The sequence below is a fragment of the Manihot esculenta genome, chromosome 15 (assembly GCF_001659605.2).
Source record: "Manihot esculenta cultivar AM560-2 chromosome 15, M.esculenta_v8, whole genome shotgun sequence".
In the NCBI taxonomy this organism is placed as follows: domain Eukaryota; kingdom Viridiplantae; phylum Streptophyta; class Magnoliopsida; order Malpighiales; family Euphorbiaceae; genus Manihot; species Manihot esculenta.
The window spans coordinates 4,196,832-4,215,368 of record NC_035175.2 but is presented as its reverse complement, the minus strand read 5'-3'; the positions used below and the strand labels follow the sequence as shown (position 1 = coordinate 4,215,368).

The following is an 18,537-nucleotide window of genomic DNA, read 5'->3' as shown; positions in this document are numbered from 1 at the left end:
CAACAATAATTGGTTTTATATTTCAAATAAGATGATTTTTGGAATATTTAACCCATTGGTAGAATCGACTTTTAGCCTGTTGACGAGGAAACGTCCAAAAAGTTGAAACGAGGGTGCGTTTGCAGCCTAATGAAACGGATGCAGGTCTGGAAACTGGTTGCTCTCGCTAAACGTGAAACGGACAGGTTTGGGTTTTAACTCTTTTTATCGTTTATCTTTATTAATTTGCTTTATTCTTAAAATTATTTCTTTTATTAATGTATATACACCAATGAATATTGTTAGATAAATAGATAAGAAAATTTTATTTTTTAGAAAAAGAATATATTAATAAGCAGCATCAAAACATAAAACATGTAGAATAAAATCAGGAATAGACTTCCGGTGAATGGTCACTCACTCAAACTGAGCTGATTTATATTATTAGCCTATATATTATTAAATAAATATGTGAGTAATTAACTTTAATTGAATAATATTAAAATTATTTTCCACATAATCCCTGTTGTGTGTTTGAATTGCATTATTTTATTATCATCATATCATACGTTGTATTTGTGTTGATAGGAGATTATTAGTATTATTTTGATAATTATTTAATTTAAAAAATTATTTATATAATATTCAATCAACTAAGCTACTGGCATGATTTAATGCGAATTTAACAACTATATTAAACATTATTATTAAAATTTATATAATAAATATGCAAATATTCAATATTATTCTTATCAACTTTTTTATAAAAATTTGAACTGTTTATAATTACGATAATACATAAACAGAAATAAAATTTATGGTCTGCGCAGTAGGGTCAAAAATGTAAATAAACTCGATGAGTTCTTGCTCCCTCCATTTGGTGGCAGTAACCCTAATCCCTTTGGCTATATATAAGTATAAGTAGTCTCCTTACACCGCACTCAGTTCCCTGCCTTCACGTTTTGTTATTGTATACGCCAGGGTTTTCATAGGTTTCTTTTCTCTTCCTTCAGGTTATCGGATCTGAACCTTACTCTCTTCACTCAATTTACTATATTCTATGAATATGGATCCATTTCTAATTTTGTGATGTATTGAGCTTTCATATGTAAAGGTCCAGATTTTAGTTTTCTCGATGATCTTTATTGGTTTATTGTTTTTATCTAGGATTTAAGATGCATCTGATTTTCTAGTTGTAAGCTCTTTTACGTAGATTTGAGAGAGATTTGTTAGATCTCAAAGCATTTCGTGATTTAGCTCTTCGTGCTCGATAGAGTTTTAATTACCTGTTTTATTCGGATCTATTTGTTTTTTCAATAGCTATATTTTGTTTTTATCGATGTATTTTGTTGAGTTGATTTTGCAATTTGTTAGTCTTTCTATATCGTTTTTTTCCCGTGATTTAGATTTACTTCTTTGTAAATTAAGTATGCGTTTTTCAGCTAGTTTTCTGCACATAGATCGCGGGTCCGTTGGAAACTTGGAATGATTTTAATGTTTGCCTTATCAAATATTTTCTTTTTAGTTTTTTTAATCGGTATTATTTAATTATTACACTGTTTATTGTCTACTAATCGCTGTTCTGCTTTCCACTTGGTCATTTTATCGTTCATCTTATTTACTACTTTCTTCTAACTTGATTTTTTTTTTTGTTTATGCTTCCATTTCAGATTAAACTAACAATGGGTAAGGAGAAGGTTCACATCAACATTGTGGTCATTGGCCATGTCGACTCTGGCAAGTCCACCACCACTGGCCATCTCATCTACAAGCTTGGAGGTATTGACAAGCGTGTGATTGAGAGGTTTGAGAAGGAAGCTGCTGAGATGAACAAGAGGTCATTCAAGTATGCCTGGGTTCTTGACAAGCTCAAGGCTGAGCGTGAACGTGGTATCACCATTGATATTGCCTTGTGGAAGTTTGAGACCACCAAGTACTACTGCACTGTCATTGATGCTCCTGGGCATCGTGACTTTATTAAGAATATGATTACTGGTACCTCACAGGCTGACTGTGCTGTCCTTATTATTGATTCCACCACTGGTGGTTTTGAAGCCGGTATTTCCAAGGATGGTCAAACTCGTGAGCATGCCCTTCTTGCTTTTACCCTTGGTGTCAAACAAATGATTTGCTGCTGCAACAAGGTAACAAACTAATAACTTGTTGCTTTTGGATGTGCCTTTACAACGTTGCTTATTTTTATCCTTTTTTTTTTCATAATTTGGTAAAAATGAAAGATCTTAACATTGTATTGAAAATGCTATACTGTGAGGGTGTTTAGTAGGTGGTAGTAAAGTGGAGGAATAGGTTGGGTGATTGGAAGTGATAATACTTGTGTTGTCTGTCCAGGATAGATGTTATAATGGTTTGGGGCTGATGTGTGTTAGCAGTGAATTGTGTTTCTTATTGTTTGGAAAATAGACATACTAGTCTTGTAAAGTTATGCATGTATGGTGCTTTGAGATCATGAATATTTCCTGTTGCATATTATCTATTTATTTTGTTATTTAAATCTGTGTAGATGGATGCCACCACCCCCAAGTACTCCAAGGCTAGGTACGATGAAATTGTCAAGGAAGTCTCCTCCTACCTCAAGAAGGTTGGATACAACCCTGATAAGATTCCTTTTGTTCCCATCTCTGGGTTTGAAGGTGACAATATGATTGAGAGATCAACCAACCTTGACTGGTACAAGGGCCCAACTCTTCTTGAAGCTCTGGACCAGATCCAGGAGCCCAAGAGGCCCTCAGACAAGCCTCTCCGTCTCCCACTTCAGGATGTTTACAAGATTGGTGGTATTGGAACTGTCCCAGTGGGTCGTGTGGAAACTGGTGTCCTGAAGCCTGGAATGGTTGTGACCTTCGGACCTACTGGTCTGACAACTGAAGTTAAGTCTGTTGAGATGCATCATGAGGCTCTCCAGGAGGCCCTCCCTGGTGACAATGTTGGGTTCAACGTGAAGAACGTTGCAGTGAAAGATCTGAAGAGAGGATTTGTTGCATCAAACTCTAAGGATGATCCTGCCAAGGAGGCTGCCAACTTTACATCGCAGGTCATCATCATGAACCACCCTGGTCAGATTGGAAATGGTTATGCCCCAGTGCTGGATTGCCACACCTCCCACATTGCTGTGAAGTTTGCTGAAATCTTGACCAAGATTGATCGTAGGTCTGGCAAAGAGCTTGAGAAGGAGCCCAAGTTTTTGAAAAATGGTGATGCTGGGTTCGTGAAGATGATTCCGACCAAGCCAATGGTTGTGGAGACTTTCTCTGGGTACCCTCCACTGGGTAGATTCGCTGTTAGGGACATGCGCCAGACTGTTGCTGTTGGTGTGATCAAGAGTGTTGAGAAGAAGGACCCAAGTGGAGCTAAAGTGACCAAGTCTGCTGCCAAGAAGGGAGGGAAATGAATTGTGCTTAGCAGCTCACAAATCTTAATATTTCTGTTGAGAACATCTTATATTTATCTTAGCTTTTTGAGATGTTTGGTTAGTACTACTATTTTGACCTTTTTATGTCCATCATCTATTTGCAGCACCCAGAATTGGGTGCTAGATAGGCGGTGGCGATATTGTTGTGGTTGTTGTGCTTAACGCCACTTTTGTGGTGGATGTTTGGGATACTTTCTATTTAGTTTCAAAGTTTTTGTTTCTGTTACACCGTTCTGTTGATATGTTTTTGAACCGTTCTGTTGATATGTTTTTGATGATTTCTCAGTTATTATTTCATGTATTACATTCTTGGTGATGGGGTGTCTGTCCTAATATTTCTTCTTTGAGGTCCCTAATTCTACTAATATTTTTTTACATTTGATTTTCTACCATAGCATGTATAATAATACGATAAAATTAAAATTTTAAATGGTTTAAATTACAATTATGAAAATACCTAAAACATATCAAGTAAAGTTTAGTTGTGTGTGTGTGTATTTTTTTGGGCAAAATTTAGCTGTGCATGTAAAAATACTAACTATTGAATTTTTTTTTTTTTTTTTATCTGAAAGGAACTATTTTTCATTAAATATAAGAAATTTTCTCTCTGTGAACCATATTTAAGTAAAAGTAGTAAAAGAAAAAAAAAATCATATTCTTCCGCAAAACAATATACACTTTTTTTTTTTTTTTGAAATGGAAACAATATACACTTAAAAGTGACTAATCCAGTGTAAACATAACTTGTAGCTTTTTGTCAAAAAAGAGAAAAGAAATGAAAACTTGGGTTCTTTAACTTTATTTTACAAGTAAATTTTAATATCTGTGCTGTTCATTAAAATACATGGCAACATAAAGAATTCAAGTAAATTATGATATTCTTGATTGTATTTTTATTTAATATTAATATATATCAATTAGTTTATTTTTCAATTAGATTAGTTAATTTAGTTGTATTATTTATAAAAATAAAAAACCCAAACTATATATGCAATAATTTAAATCAAAATTTTAAACTGGATTCAAATTTAGATAATAAAAATGCTTATGGATATATTTAGTTTCTAATTATTTCACAATTTAATTACAATTATAAGATAATAATGTCTTATAAAATTTCAGATTTGCAAGAGAACCTCATGCATTATAAACGTGCTATTTATTTTAAAAATTATCAAAATATTCATGGCATATTATCATAAATTTAGAACAACCTTAAATTTTACATCATAATTTTATTAAAAAACGCAACTTTATATTTTTAGAAACCCAGAAGAATAAAAAAAATACAAGATCTATTTTTTAGTTAATTTTATTAAAATTGATAATTTTTTAAAGAAGCATAAAATAATGATTTTTTAAACAAAGGTTTTAGAGTTTAGCGATAGTTTTGTAAAATTATATTATAATAAAATTTACTTAAATATATAAGTAGGGCGATTTTAAATTTATATAAGCCCTAAATTATTTAACTAATTTAAATTATAGGTAAAATAAAAATTGAATTTAAATATAAAATCAATTTAACTAATTAAATTTAAATTTTCAAAATAATAATAATTTAATATTATTTGTTAACCGATCAAAATAATAGTCAATCAGATGTTATTAAATTTAAGTATGAATATCATCCCTTTTCTACTTTTATATATTGAAACAAAAAACCAAATTTTAAAACCAATTAAATCAAATCTATAAACAATGATATTTTTAATTTAAAGTTGTGATTTTGTAACAACATTATCATATTTTTAAAACATTAAACCTATATTTACAACTAAAATAAATAATTTTATTTGTGAAAAATAAAATCATCCAAAAAGCTATCAATATTTTTATGAAAAAAAAAAAACATTCAACATATTGATAGACTTTAACTCAATAATATTAAAGTCCATTTTACAGTTATGGAATCTTAAATTTAAATTTCGGTTAGAATTAATTGCGTTAAAAAAATTATATTTTTTATCTTGAATTTTATTAAATTTAAAAATTTGAAATTATAAATTAAATTTTATTTGTTAAAAGTAATTTTAAAATTCTAATATCTATAATTAAAATAAATTAAAATCTTTTAATTAACTTTTAAATTTTAAATTTTTTGTTCGATAAATTTTAATTTATAAATTTCCTTTCATCCCGTTATTATCATCCTATTATCTAACGGTTACAAAAATTAAGAATTTTTAATTACATTGTTTTTTTTTTTTTCTAAATATCAAATGTTTTTTTTTAATTCCATTGTTATACCATGCGTTATTTTAAGCCATAACGTTAATATTGTGCAGAATACATTTGATATTAATATTTGACATTCTTATTTAATTTATCAAATATATATTAATATAAAATTAATAATTAATTCATCAATTATATATATATAATGAAATTTATTATTTGATATATTGTGTTTTGAGATTGAGATATGTTTTAATAGCTATAGATTTTTAAATGTTAAAACTCAAGTATAATAAATTTAAATAGTGTAAAAAATCTTTCAATTAAAATTAATATATTTAGCAAACACAAATTAATAAACTTTATCTCATAAAATTAAAATATTTAGTGCTCAAATTTAACTAGATTCAATTGTAAAAAAAATTATTATTATAAAAAAGTTTATTAATTTTATAATTTTTCATATTTATAGTTAAAACATTTAATTTTGAATAAAGAATTTTAATTTTTAAATTTGTTATAATTATAATAATTTTTTAAATTAATTTTAATTAGATATAAATTAATTTATATAATATATTATGTGTCATTATTTTTAACGCATAAAAAATTTAATTAACTGAAATCAAATTTTAGTTTTCATGATAAATCTTTAATTATATGAAATTTTTAAATTAACTAATTGAAAGATTTAATTTTTTATTATTTAAATAAGAAATTCATTTTAAATTTTAAGTAATTAAAGATTTAAAATTTTAATAAAATTTAATTCAAATTAATTAAATTTTGTATATGATAAAAATAATAATATATAGTACTTCATGTAAATTAATTTAAATTAGAAAAAAAATAATTTAAAAAATTATTATAATTATAATAAATTTAAAAATTATAATTTTTTATCTAAAATTTGATATTTTTGAACAAATAAACCTATAAACAATGAACTAAATAAAAAACCACATCATAATTTGGTTCAATTCCAATTTTTTTCAAAAGAAAATTTTTACCGTTGTTGGCAGCAAGGATATCATTGCCCTTGATATTTATATAAAATAAGTATTTTTTACTACCGCCCAATGACTAACTATTATAATTCATTTTATTTTATTATCACTTAGAGTAAAAAATACATAAAGTTTTATATTTAATATTTCATATATTTATTTTTCATTTATTATTACAAAAATTTGATTTTAAAATGTTCTCTTCGAGATGTAATTATATTATCATTTAAAAATTAAAATTATTAAATTTAAAAAATTTAAATTATTATTTTTTTTGAATTAGGGATTGGGGGATTCGATCCTGAGATCTATCAGGTTTACTCGGATGCACTTATCATCAGGTTAAGTCTGTGATTATAAAAAATTTAAATTATTAAATTTAAGTAAATTTATTTGTAATAATTAATTTAATTCGGCGTTGTTTAAACTCGTTACCTCTCTGTCCTTATCCTTTTGCTGAACAAGAAAAAAATGGAAAAAATTACAGCTAATTGTTTTTCTTTTTTTATAATTTATTTTTATTTTTATGTTTTAAATTTGCAGTTTTAATAGCAACGGCATAGACACTTAGTATGCAAGCAATTGGGACAAACTCGTCACACTTTGTCATGCGCATGAAGGTTAGGGCAAGGGCAAAACCGTAAGATAAAATATTCGCCGCCTTCGAGTAACGAGTAACCCTAGCCCTTTTAGCGCTATAAATAATGGCATATTGCCTCTGCTTCTCTCAGTTCGCATCCCCTTTTCTTCGCTGCCATAGTGCGTGCTCATTTCCTAAGCCTTTCTTAATCTCCGCCGCCGTTGCTGCCTCCTCCTTCTCCTCAGTCTCTCCAGGTCAGTCACTGATTTCTTAGATTCCAAATCGTGTCGTGATTTAGCTCTCCTGCTCGATATAGTTTAATTACCTTTTATTTTCTTTGATTAACATCAGATCTATTTGCTCTTTCAATAACTATAAGTTTAATATATTTTGTTTGGACTGTTTAGTTGATTTTGCGATTTCATAGTCTTCATATCGATTTTTTCCCCGTTTTATGCTTTAAATCGTCGTAAAGTTGGTCTGTGCTTTGCAATCAGTTTTCTGTACTTGGGTTGTGGTTCCGTTTGGATATTTTTCTGATAGACCTTGTAAAATGTTTTCATATGAGTTTTTTAATCAGTCTTTTGTTCTTGGATCTATAGTTCAAGTATCTTGTCTTGTTCTCGTTTCTGTATGGTATGTTTATTGCCTACCATCAATGGGTTTTTTACTGTTTAGTATGTCACTATTCTTTATTTTAACTTAATTTTTTTTTGTTTATTACTGAATTTCTTTTATGCTTGCTTTTCAGATTAAACAATGGGTAAGGAGAAGGTTCACATCAACATTGTGGTCATTGGCCATGTCGACTCTGGTAAGTCGACCACCACTGGTCATCTTATCTACAAGCTTGGAGGTATTGACAAGCGTGTGATTGAGAGGTTTGAGAAGGAAGCTGCTGAGATGAACAAGAGGTCATTCAAGTATGCCTGGGTGCTTGACAAGCTCAAGGCCGAGCGTGAACGTGGTATCACCATTGATATTGCCTTGTGGAAGTTTGAGACCACCAAGTACTACTGCACTGTCATTGATGCTCCTGGTCATCGTGACTTTATTAAGAACATGATTACTGGTACCTCACAGGCTGACTGTGCTGTCCTTATTATTGATTCCACCACTGGTGGTTTTGAAGCTGGTATTTCCAAGGATGGTCAAACCCGTGAGCACGCCCTTCTTGCTTTTACCCTTGGTGTCAAACAAATGATTTGCTGCTGCAACAAGGTAACAACCTAATTACTTGCTGGCTTTGGCTGTGCATTCGTGTTGGTGCTGAATGTTATCCTCCTATTCATAATTTTGTTGAAAAATGAAAAGATAGGAGCAATGTGTTAAGAATGCAATGCTGAGAGGTTGAGTGATTGTTGGCTGTAAAATTCTAGTTGTTTAGGATCACGATGGCTGATTGTAAATGATATGCTTGGATCTTATCTGTCCAGGAGAGAGGTTATATTGATATGAGGTTGCTGTTATTTGGGAAATATAAGTATTAGTATTGTTAAGTTCTATATGTATATGTGCTTTGAGATCAATTTTTTGTCGCACTTATTGTTTTTTAATGTCTCTGTAGATGGATGCCACCACCCCCAAGTACTCCAAGGCTAGGTACGATGAAATTGTCAAGGAAGTCTCCTCCTACCTCAAGAAGGTTGGATACAACCCTGATAAGATTCCTTTTGTTCCCATCTCTGGGTTTGAAGGTGACAATATGATTGAGAGATCAACCAACCTTGACTGGTACAAGGGCCCAACTCTTCTTGAAGCTCTGGACCAGATCCAGGAGCCCAAGAGGCCCTCAGACAAGCCTCTCCGTCTCCCACTTCAGGATGTTTACAAGATTGGTGGTATTGGAACTGTCCCAGTGGGTCGTGTGGAAACTGGTGTCCTGAAGCCTGGAATGGTTGTGACCTTCGGACCTACTGGTCTGACAACTGAAGTTAAGTCTGTTGAGATGCATCATGAGGCTCTCCAGGAGGCCCTCCCTGGTGACAATGTTGGGTTCAACGTGAAGAACGTTGCAGTGAAAGATCTGAAGAGAGGATTTGTTGCATCAAACTCTAAGGATGATCCTGCCAAGGAGGCTGCCAACTTTACATCGCAGGTCATCATCATGAACCACCCTGGTCAGATTGGAAATGGTTATGCCCCAGTGCTGGATTGCCACACCTCCCACATTGCTGTGAAGTTTGCTGAAATCTTAACCAAGATTGATCGTAGGTCTGGCAAAGAGCTTGAGAAGGAGCCCAAGTTTTTGAAAAATGGTGATGCTGGGTTCGTGAAGATGATTCCGACCAAGCCCATGGTTGTGGAGACTTTCTCTGGGTACCCTCCACTGGGTAGATTCGCTGTTAGGGACATGCGCCAGACAGTTGCTGTTGGTGTGATCAAGAGTGTTGAGAAGAAGGACCCAAGTGGAGCTAAAGTCACCAAGTCTGCTGCCAAGAAGGGAGGGAAATGATTTGTGCGTGGGAGCGCGGAGCATTTAATATTACTGTTGAGGACATCTTATATTTATCTTAGTTTTTCAAGTTGTTTTGGTAGTGTTTCTATTTTGTACTTTTTTTGCCCGACGTCTACGTACAGCACCCAGAATTGGGTGCTAGATAGGCGGTGGCGATATTATTACGTTTGCTGTGGATGTTTGAGATAATTTCTATCAAGTTGCAGAGTTTTGTCTATGTTGCCCCGTTTTGTTGATATGTTTAATGGTTTTGTTTTTTTGGTGGTTTGATGGATTGTGTTCTGGTTTCTGGAGTGGTGGGAGGGTTATGGAAGCTTGTCCCGTTGCCAGAACATTAACTTCAGAATGGATTTTCTAGGTCAGAACGAAATGGTTCGTAGTACTGAATACGAGTAGTATCATGTGGTTATCTTTATTTGGTTCAGTTGAATTAGAAAAGGCCCACGTATCGTTTCCTCATTTTTCTACTTATGGTTTTTGGTTTATTGTTTTTATCTTCCTACTTTGTTCGGTGACATATTTTCTTCCTGGTACGCCTTCTATAAATGTGTGCATGGTCCTTAGCGTTTAGTGCCAGTATTCATCGAGTCTCTTTGTACATTGAGCTGTAGGACTGAATCACTTATTGGACTAATATCTATACACTTTGTATAGACAACTACTTTATTATTTAGGGAAAGCTTGTGGCTCAAAAGAATAATGACATTGAATGTTATGTGGTCCTTATGCCTGTGGTTGAGACCGTCTTGACTCGCAACCTTGCCAATGCAGTCCTAGAAATAATGGCCTTAGAAATGTCCTTTACCTAGGACTCGGGCATAGATAACCACCTATTTAGTTGTAGGATTATGTGAATCCTTTGTAAACAACCACCTTATTCTTTTGTTCATCTCATAGTTCATATATTTGCAATGTCAATAATAAAGTTGCACTTATTATGTCTTGTTCACTGGATTGAGGCCATGGGACAAAAACTTCATGCCTTGGAAAAAAATAATATTTGAATTCTGACCACTTTGCCTAGGGATAAAGAGAGCTATAGACTGTAAAGAAAATATAGATAGGTATAAAACTCGTTTGGTTGTATAATACTCGGATTCTTATTACTTTGTCTGAGAATAAGAGAGTTATAGATTGTAATGGGGATGTAGATAGGTATAAAACTCGTTTGGTTGTCAAAGGCTACAACAAAATAGAGGGCTTGGATTACAAGGACAAATTCTCACATGTGCCTGAACTTATCACAACGATGATTCTCGTTGCCTTGGCCACCTCTAAACATTCGCCAATTTTTCGGTTGGAAATCAATAATACCTTCTTGCACGGACATTTGAATGAAGAGGTATACATGACACCTCCCTAGGGCTATCACAAAGCCCAATTTAAGCAAGTATGTTTGCTTAAGAGGTTCTTATATGGGTTTAAACAAAGCTCTAGACAATGGAATATTGAGTTTATTGCTTTCCTTAAGACTTTAGGATTTGTGCAGTCATCTCATGAGCATTGACTCTTTACACAACATACTAACACTTTGGTTTTGATCCCGTTGGTGTATGTTGATGATGTTATCTTGATAAAAAATTTTATCGACACTATTAATAAGTGCAAACTTGCCTTGCATTCAAAATTTACTATTTAAGATTTGAGACTTATGAAATATTTCTTGAGTCTAGAAGTTGCTAGATCTTCTTATCCAACTATTCTTAGCCAAATAAAGTTTATTTTGGATGTGCATAAAGATGTAGGCATATTTTATTATAAACCTGCATCTTCCTCTTTGCCACAAGGATTGCACTTGACTCCTGATTCAGGAGAGGCTCTTCCTGGGCCTAATATGTAAAGAAGGCTACTTGGCAAACTTCTTTACATCAATCTAACAAGACTTGATATATGTTATGTTGTTTAACATTTAAGTCAATTTATGAGCATGCCTCGAAGGCCTCGTTGGGAGACTGTTTTACGTTTGCTTCGTTATCTTAAGGGGTCCTTACACAAAGGCCTTTACTCTCTTGTGAGTACTGATTTATCTCTCCATACATATTGTGATTCTGATTGGGTTGCTTGCACATACTCTAGAAAATCTCTTTGGGTATTGCATTTACTTGGACCCTTGCCTCATATCTTGAAAAATGAAAAAAATAAACCACTGTTTCTAAGTTCTCAACTGAGGCTGAGTATCGTGCAATGGCCAACACTGTGGGTAAGCTTCTCTGGATTAGTTATATTTTCTAAGACTTGCAGGTTCCAACTCAACTGCCTATATCACTATACTGTGATAGTAAAGCAGCCATGCACAATACTATTAACCTAGTATTCTATGAGCGCACAAAATATATCGAGATAGATCGCCACCTCGTCCGAGATCAACTACAACAGGGATTTATCTTGCCTAATCACCTTCCTACTCAAGACCAATTGGCAGACCTCTTCACGAAGGCATTGCCAATATGTCGCCATACCAGTTTGGTCTGCAAGTTGAATTTTTTTACTTTACCAGTTTCAATTTGGGGAGGGAGTGTTGAAGTGTGTAATTGTAAATAACAAAGATATGTCGCATTGTAATATTCTCCTTTTTGTTATATTAGAGCTAATGTAACATGATTTCTTTTAATTCGTTTATTTCTAATCTGTAAAGTTATACGTGATGTTCACGTGGACTTGACTGGGTACATAAGGAAGCAATGAAGCTTCCAAACAAAATGTAACGTCATTTTTCTCCTTTTGAAATAAAACTCCCGAAAATATTTCTCTCACATCTGGAACAATTGTACACTATAAATATAAAATTTTTTATTTTTTCTTTAAAAAAATTTATTTTAATTTAATTTTAATAATATTTGATATATATAAGATAGATTAGTTTTAATTTGATTTGCCTAATTTAAATTGACATAAAGTGAACCGATCTTATCAATGAACTCATTTTATGATTTGTATAGTATGAATAGATTTTGATTCATATTATTCATATACAGGATCATTTAATTTTAATTAAATTTAATTAGTAATGAATCTTAAATGATTTTGATTTTAATTCAATTAGATCAAATTAAAGTTGTGATAAAGTAATTTTATTTTAATTCAATTAACTCATTTTATTGTTGATATAATATAAATTAAATTTATTTTAAATTGATTCATATGCAATGAAAAATAATACGAACTAATATTAATTTATTGATCTATATATAATAATATAAGATAATTTTAATTTTAATTCAATGGAATCGCTTTATGATAAAGATTATAATAATTTATTATATTATATAAATATATAATTTTATATTGGTGAGAATTTCTTGATTGAATATGAGAGATCAAGTCATAACTATTTATATTTTGTATAGTCTCAATAAATATTTGTGTCATTTTTTTAGTAGGGAATTAAAAATAAGAAGACTTGAACCTGAATTTTTTATGTGAGTATTATGTTAGTCTTTACTGGACTAAAATCAAAATTGGTTGTGTCAAATTTTTTAATAGATGAATAAATACATGATATTTATTATTTATTTTGAAGATTTTGATTAATTTACGAGTTATTTTTGGTATGAGGCGTATTATTTATCTTTTTTAAATAAGTATTTAAATATAAAACAGTGCCATGATGTTTGAAATTTATTTTATATATATTAATTAAAAATAAAATAATAGAAATGAATGTCTAAAATAAAAAATATTATCGAGATATAGATTTTATATAAACTTTATTAAAATATATATAATTAGATGGGGTAGAACGGATTGCAAATACTAAAGATAATAATTCGTTCGTGATTTTTGTGGATATTTTATTATTACCATCTTTAACTTAGGTTTTTTCCTCTATCATTATTTTTTTATTAATTTGCCTAGTTTTTAGATTTATCAGCCTATATTGCGTTTTATTTATTTACAGTGCCATTCTAAAAGATCAGCGGGCTAAATAATAGAGAAAAAACAAGCCGAAGCCAAGCCACAAACCCACAACCCAAAGCCAAAGGCCACAGCAGCTGGTCATTTCATAGCAATAGCCCATTCAATGCTAGCAAAACTCGATTTTTTAACAAGACAAACACTACACAAAGGGATGTGCATTATTTAAAAAGAAAATTAATCTTAATGATTGAAAACATAATTCTAATTAAATATATAATATTTGAATTCAATTGTCCATATATTGAATCACTCAAATGCAATTTAATTAAAATTAAAACGATCTTTAAATATTGTTATATATTAAATTTGATAGGCTACTGAAATTATTAAAGCTAGTTTAATAACTATAATAAATATATATATTAAATTTAATTATGTAAAATTAATTACTATTTATGCAATAAATATATAAATATGTTGTATAATAATTAATCACTACTTGTTAATAATATATAAATAAAAATAAAATATAAAAAAGTTATTATTTAATTTTTATAATATAAAAAATTATTAATTAATCGTTTATTTTTTTAAAAATATATTAAAATATTTTTTACATTTTAAAAATTTTACATATCAATTCATCTGTTATTTTAATTTTAAATATTTTATTATTTATAATTTTAAAAAATTTATTAATTAATTCTTTCATATTAAAATTAATTAATAAATTTTTAAAAATATTAAATATTTTTATAAATTTTTTAAAAGTAAGAAACTAGTTACCATATAGATATAGATCAAGTAGTAATTTTATTTCAAATATTTGGCTTGCTCATTAGGGGCAAAAAAGTAAATAAACTGAATGAGGTCTTGCTCCGTCCACTAGGAAGCAGCAACCCTAATCTTATTGCTATATATAACGAGAGCTAGCCTCACACCGCACTACACTCTCTGCCTTCGCGTCTTCGTTACAGTATACGCGAGGTTCTCGTAGATTTCTCTTGGCTGCGTTCAGGTAATCGGATCTGAACCTTATTCTCTTCACTCAGGTTATTATATTCTATGGATGGATGTAGATTCATCCTTGTATCAAGCTTTGCATTAATCTTAAGGTCCAGATTTTGGTGTTCTCGATAATCTTTGATGATTTTACCAATTTTTTAAAACTAGGATTTATAGATGCATCCGATTTTTTTTTAGTTTTTAGCTTTTAGCTTTTCTGATGTAGAGAGACAGATTTGTTAGATTTCAAAGAATTTTGTGATTTAGCTCGTCATGCTTTTGTTCTAATTACCTGTTTTCTTTTGTTTAATATCCAGATCTATTTGCTCTTTCAGTAGATCTGATTTATTTTGTTTGTTTCGTTTAGTTGATTTTGAGATTAAGCTCTTCGTTTCGTGCTCTTTTTGTTGTGAATCTAAGAAGTGTGAATGCTATGTCTGTTTTCTATTGGATTTATGAGGAGAAACGATGCTGATTTGTCTCTGTAATTCGACTCTTACTGGCTGCTTATAGCTAAAACAACTTCTTATTCGTTTTTATTCCTTTCCGTTTTCCAGTTAAGTGTTTAAACATCTATAATGGGTAAGGAGAAGGTTCATATCAACATTGTGGTCATTGGCCACGTCGACTCTGGTAAGTCGACCACCACTGGTCATCTTATCTACAAGCTTGGAGGTATTGACAAGCGTGTGATTGAGAGGTTTGAGAAGGAAGCTGCTGAGATGAACAAGAGGTCATTCAAGTATGCCTGGGTGCTTGACAAGCTCAAGGCCGAGCGTGAGCGTGGTATCACCATCGATATTGCCTTGTGGAAGTTCGAAACCACCAAATACTACTGCACTGTCATTGATGCTCCCGGGCATCGTGATTTCATTAAGAACATGATTACTGGTACTTCACAGGCCGACTGTGCTGTCCTTATCATCGATTCCACCACTGGTGGTTTTGAAGCTGGTATTTCCAAGGATGGACAGACCCGTGAGCATGCTCTACTTGCTTTCACCCTTGGTGTAAAGCAAATGATTTGCTGCTGCAACAAGGTAATATTCCACGTTGTGACACTTTCTGCTCTTGTTTATTATCCTGTTTGTTATGGCCCCTCTTCTGATAAAGAGCACCCATCTAGCTCAAATGCAATGTTGAAATGTTCGTACTATTTGACGCATATATGGATAATGTCCAGAGCTATGATGGGTGTTTACTTTATTAGAAGACATGTGATGTTGTCTATTTGGGGGAGAAGATGGCCTAATGGTGGATGGCTCCGGATGTTAAACCGGTGGTTATGCACATTGAACTGTTGAGGGTTCGATTCCCTCTCTCCCCACTTGTCAATATAGTAGGTTTGATAATCTTTTTTTTATCAAACACTGTTATTTTATGTTTTCCTGTTAGATGCTTGTTTCATAGTGGACGGGGTGCAAAAATATTAGTTTGCACTTTCACTTACTTCACATTGGATCTTTCTAGAAATGTCACTTCCTCTCACATTGTTATCTTTCTACAAATGTTTTATATGCTTCCTTTGTGCCTTATATGTGTATATGAGCACATGCTCCTTGCCTGTATATTTTATGTTTGTTTCTTTGTTTGCTTTTTCTTTTGGGTTAATGAATCAAGTTTCAGAGATAAACAGTTTACCACGGCTGCTTTAAATTGATAGCAAGTGGTCTGTCTGCTGTTAGTGTTTATTGTGTTAAATGACCCTGCCCTAACCTCTCTGGCTTACAGTTTGCCTTCTTGCTTAGGGGAACTGAATATGGCTTTGTTGTTTAATAGTTGCTGTATTTGCCATACATTTGACAATCTTACTATCGTTTTTTCTAACATTTAAGCCTTTGTTCCATCATTTATTTAGATGGATGCCACCACCCCCAAGTACTCCAAGGCTAGGTACGATGAAATTGTCAAGGAAGTCTCCTCCTACCTCAAGAAGGTTGGATACAACCCTGATAAGATTCCTTTTGTTCCCATCTCTGGGTTTGAAGGTGACAATATGATTGAGAGATCAACCAACCTTGACTGGTACAAGGGCCCAACTCTTCTTGAAGCTCTGGACCAGATCCAGGAGCCCAAGAGGCCCTCAGACAAGCCTCTCCGTCTCCCACTTCAGGATGTTTACAAGATTGGTGGTATTGGAACTGTCCCAGTGGGTCGTGTGGAAACTGGTGTCCTGAAGCCTGGAATGGTTGTGACCTTTGGACCTACTGGTCTGACAACTGAAGTTAAGTCTGTTGAGATGCATCATGAGGCTCTCCAGGAGGCCCTCCCTGGTGACAATGTTGGGTTCAACGTGAAGAACGTTGCAGTGAAAGATCTGAAGAGAGGATTTGTTGCATCAAACTCTAAGGATGATCCTGCCAAGGAGGCTGCCAACTTTACATCGCAGGTCATCATCATGAACCACCCTGGTCAGATTGGAAATGGTTATGCCCCAGTGCTGGATTGCCACACCTCCCACATTGCTGTGAAGTTTGCTGAAATCTTGACCAAGATTGATCGTAGGTCTGGCAAAGAGCTTGAGAAGGAGCCCAAGTTTTTGAAAAATGGTGATGCTGGGTTCGTGAAGATGATTCCGACCAAGCCCATGGTTGTGGAGACTTTCTCTGGGTACCCTCCACTGGGTAGATTCGCTGTTAGGGACATGCGCCAGACTGTTGCTGTTGGTGTGATCAAGAGTGTTGAGAAGAAGGACCCAAGTGGAGCTAAAGTGACCAAGTCTGCCGCCAAGAAGGGAGGAAAGTGAACGCAGGGTTCGTAGTTTCTTTTGATACTGCGTGGAGTTTTTTATTTATCGTGTAGTTTTGTTTCTGTTCAGTTATTTAGCCATGTCTGAGATTGGTAGTTGCTGTCCCACCCATGTTTGGTGGAAGAGTGGCAGTGGCTTGCAGTAGATAACACCATGTTTTGGTGATTATGCTGAAACTATATTTTCTAGTTACTTTTTGTTATGTATGAGAGATTTTCTTTCTGATTTCAAGGAGGCGGCTATTTTTTGCAGACTTTAAGTTCATGTTTATGTTGGCAAATTATTTCAAGTTCCAATGGCAAGTATTTTTATTCACTTGGCTACTTTTTTGGCAGACGTTCATGTTCGTGTTTAGAGGAGGCCTCTTTGACTTCATGGTAGAAATCTATGCTCTAAAATGTCTTTTTTTTTCTGATGTGGAAAATTAAAAAACAAGTTGCAAATAATAAGTTACATCTGATAAGCAAGTTTGAAAAAGAATAAAAATGCACAAAATAATGTTTGACTTCTGAAGCCCCTACAAGGATGACAAATTCGTCATTTTTTTTGGGGGCAGATGAACAGGTAGTGGAGGAACACTGTTTTATCTAATTTTTCCATGTTAATTGGTCATTTTTTTATGATTAATTTTCACTCATTTCCTTTAATACGGTATCCTAAATTACCCAATTCTAGTTTAAATTACACAAAAGCATTATTATCCGTTTGAACATGTTAAAAAACTGCAGTAACCGATATATTAAAAATACAAAGAAAAATACTCAATTTATTTTTTTATTTGTTGTTTTAGAATAAATAAACGTGTTTAATTAATTGTTTATTTAATTTTTAATAAGTTTTATATTTTTAAAATATTAAGTAGATTTATCATATTTATATGGACAATTTAATTAAAAGACAATTTAATTAAATAGAATTATAATTCTTTATTATTTATTGTTTTACTTAATACGTGTATTTTACTTTAACAATGAATAATGAATAAAAAATAAATAGAGTGAATACGAAATAATATAGTTGGATTTTTGAGAAAATATAAAGAAACTTATTAAATTGTGTAATACCGATTCTTATCCATAATTATTGAATTTTAAATATCCAGACTATGAATGAAAAGTCAGACCATAACCCCATCAAAACCTAATACATAAGTTTGTCCTCCAGTACGCAATCTGGTCTCCGAAGATAAGGCAGAGATCAGAGAGTCGATGCTTAGGTAATACTCTCATCTCTTTTGAAGTAAGTTATTAAAATGGTTTTATGTGTCTTCTTGATGTGCATGTTTTGCTTGTT

At 32.2% G+C, this 18,537-nt stretch overlaps 2 protein-coding genes across 2 annotated transcripts; both read left to right on the top strand.

Annotated features, from left to right (window-relative positions):
• The first annotated feature begins 840 nt into the window (after positions 1-840).
• LOC110601548 lies at positions 841-9,849 on the top strand. The gene is made up of 7 exons (XM_043951115.1): positions 841-992; positions 1,650-2,123; positions 2,501-3,385; positions 3,534-3,707; positions 7,777-7,810; positions 7,929-8,395; positions 8,742-9,849. The coding sequence occupies exons 2-7, from the start codon at positions 1,662-1,664 to the stop codon at positions 9,627-9,629; spliced, it is 2,910 nt and encodes a 969-aa protein (XP_043807050.1). The 5' UTR covers positions 841-992; positions 1,650-1,661; the 3' UTR covers positions 9,630-9,849.
• A 4,511-nt stretch (positions 9,850-14,360) lies between these two features.
• Positions 14,361-17,475, top strand: LOC110602060 (elongation factor 1-alpha). Its single transcript, XM_021739487.2, has 3 exons — positions 14,361-14,508; positions 15,053-15,535; positions 16,354-17,475. Exons 2-3 carry the CDS (start codon positions 15,074-15,076, stop codon positions 17,239-17,241), a joined length of 1,350 nt encoding a protein of 449 aa, XP_021595179.1. The 5' UTR covers positions 14,361-14,508; positions 15,053-15,073; the 3' UTR covers positions 17,242-17,475.
• The last annotated feature ends 1,062 nt before the right edge of the window (positions 17,476-18,537 follow it).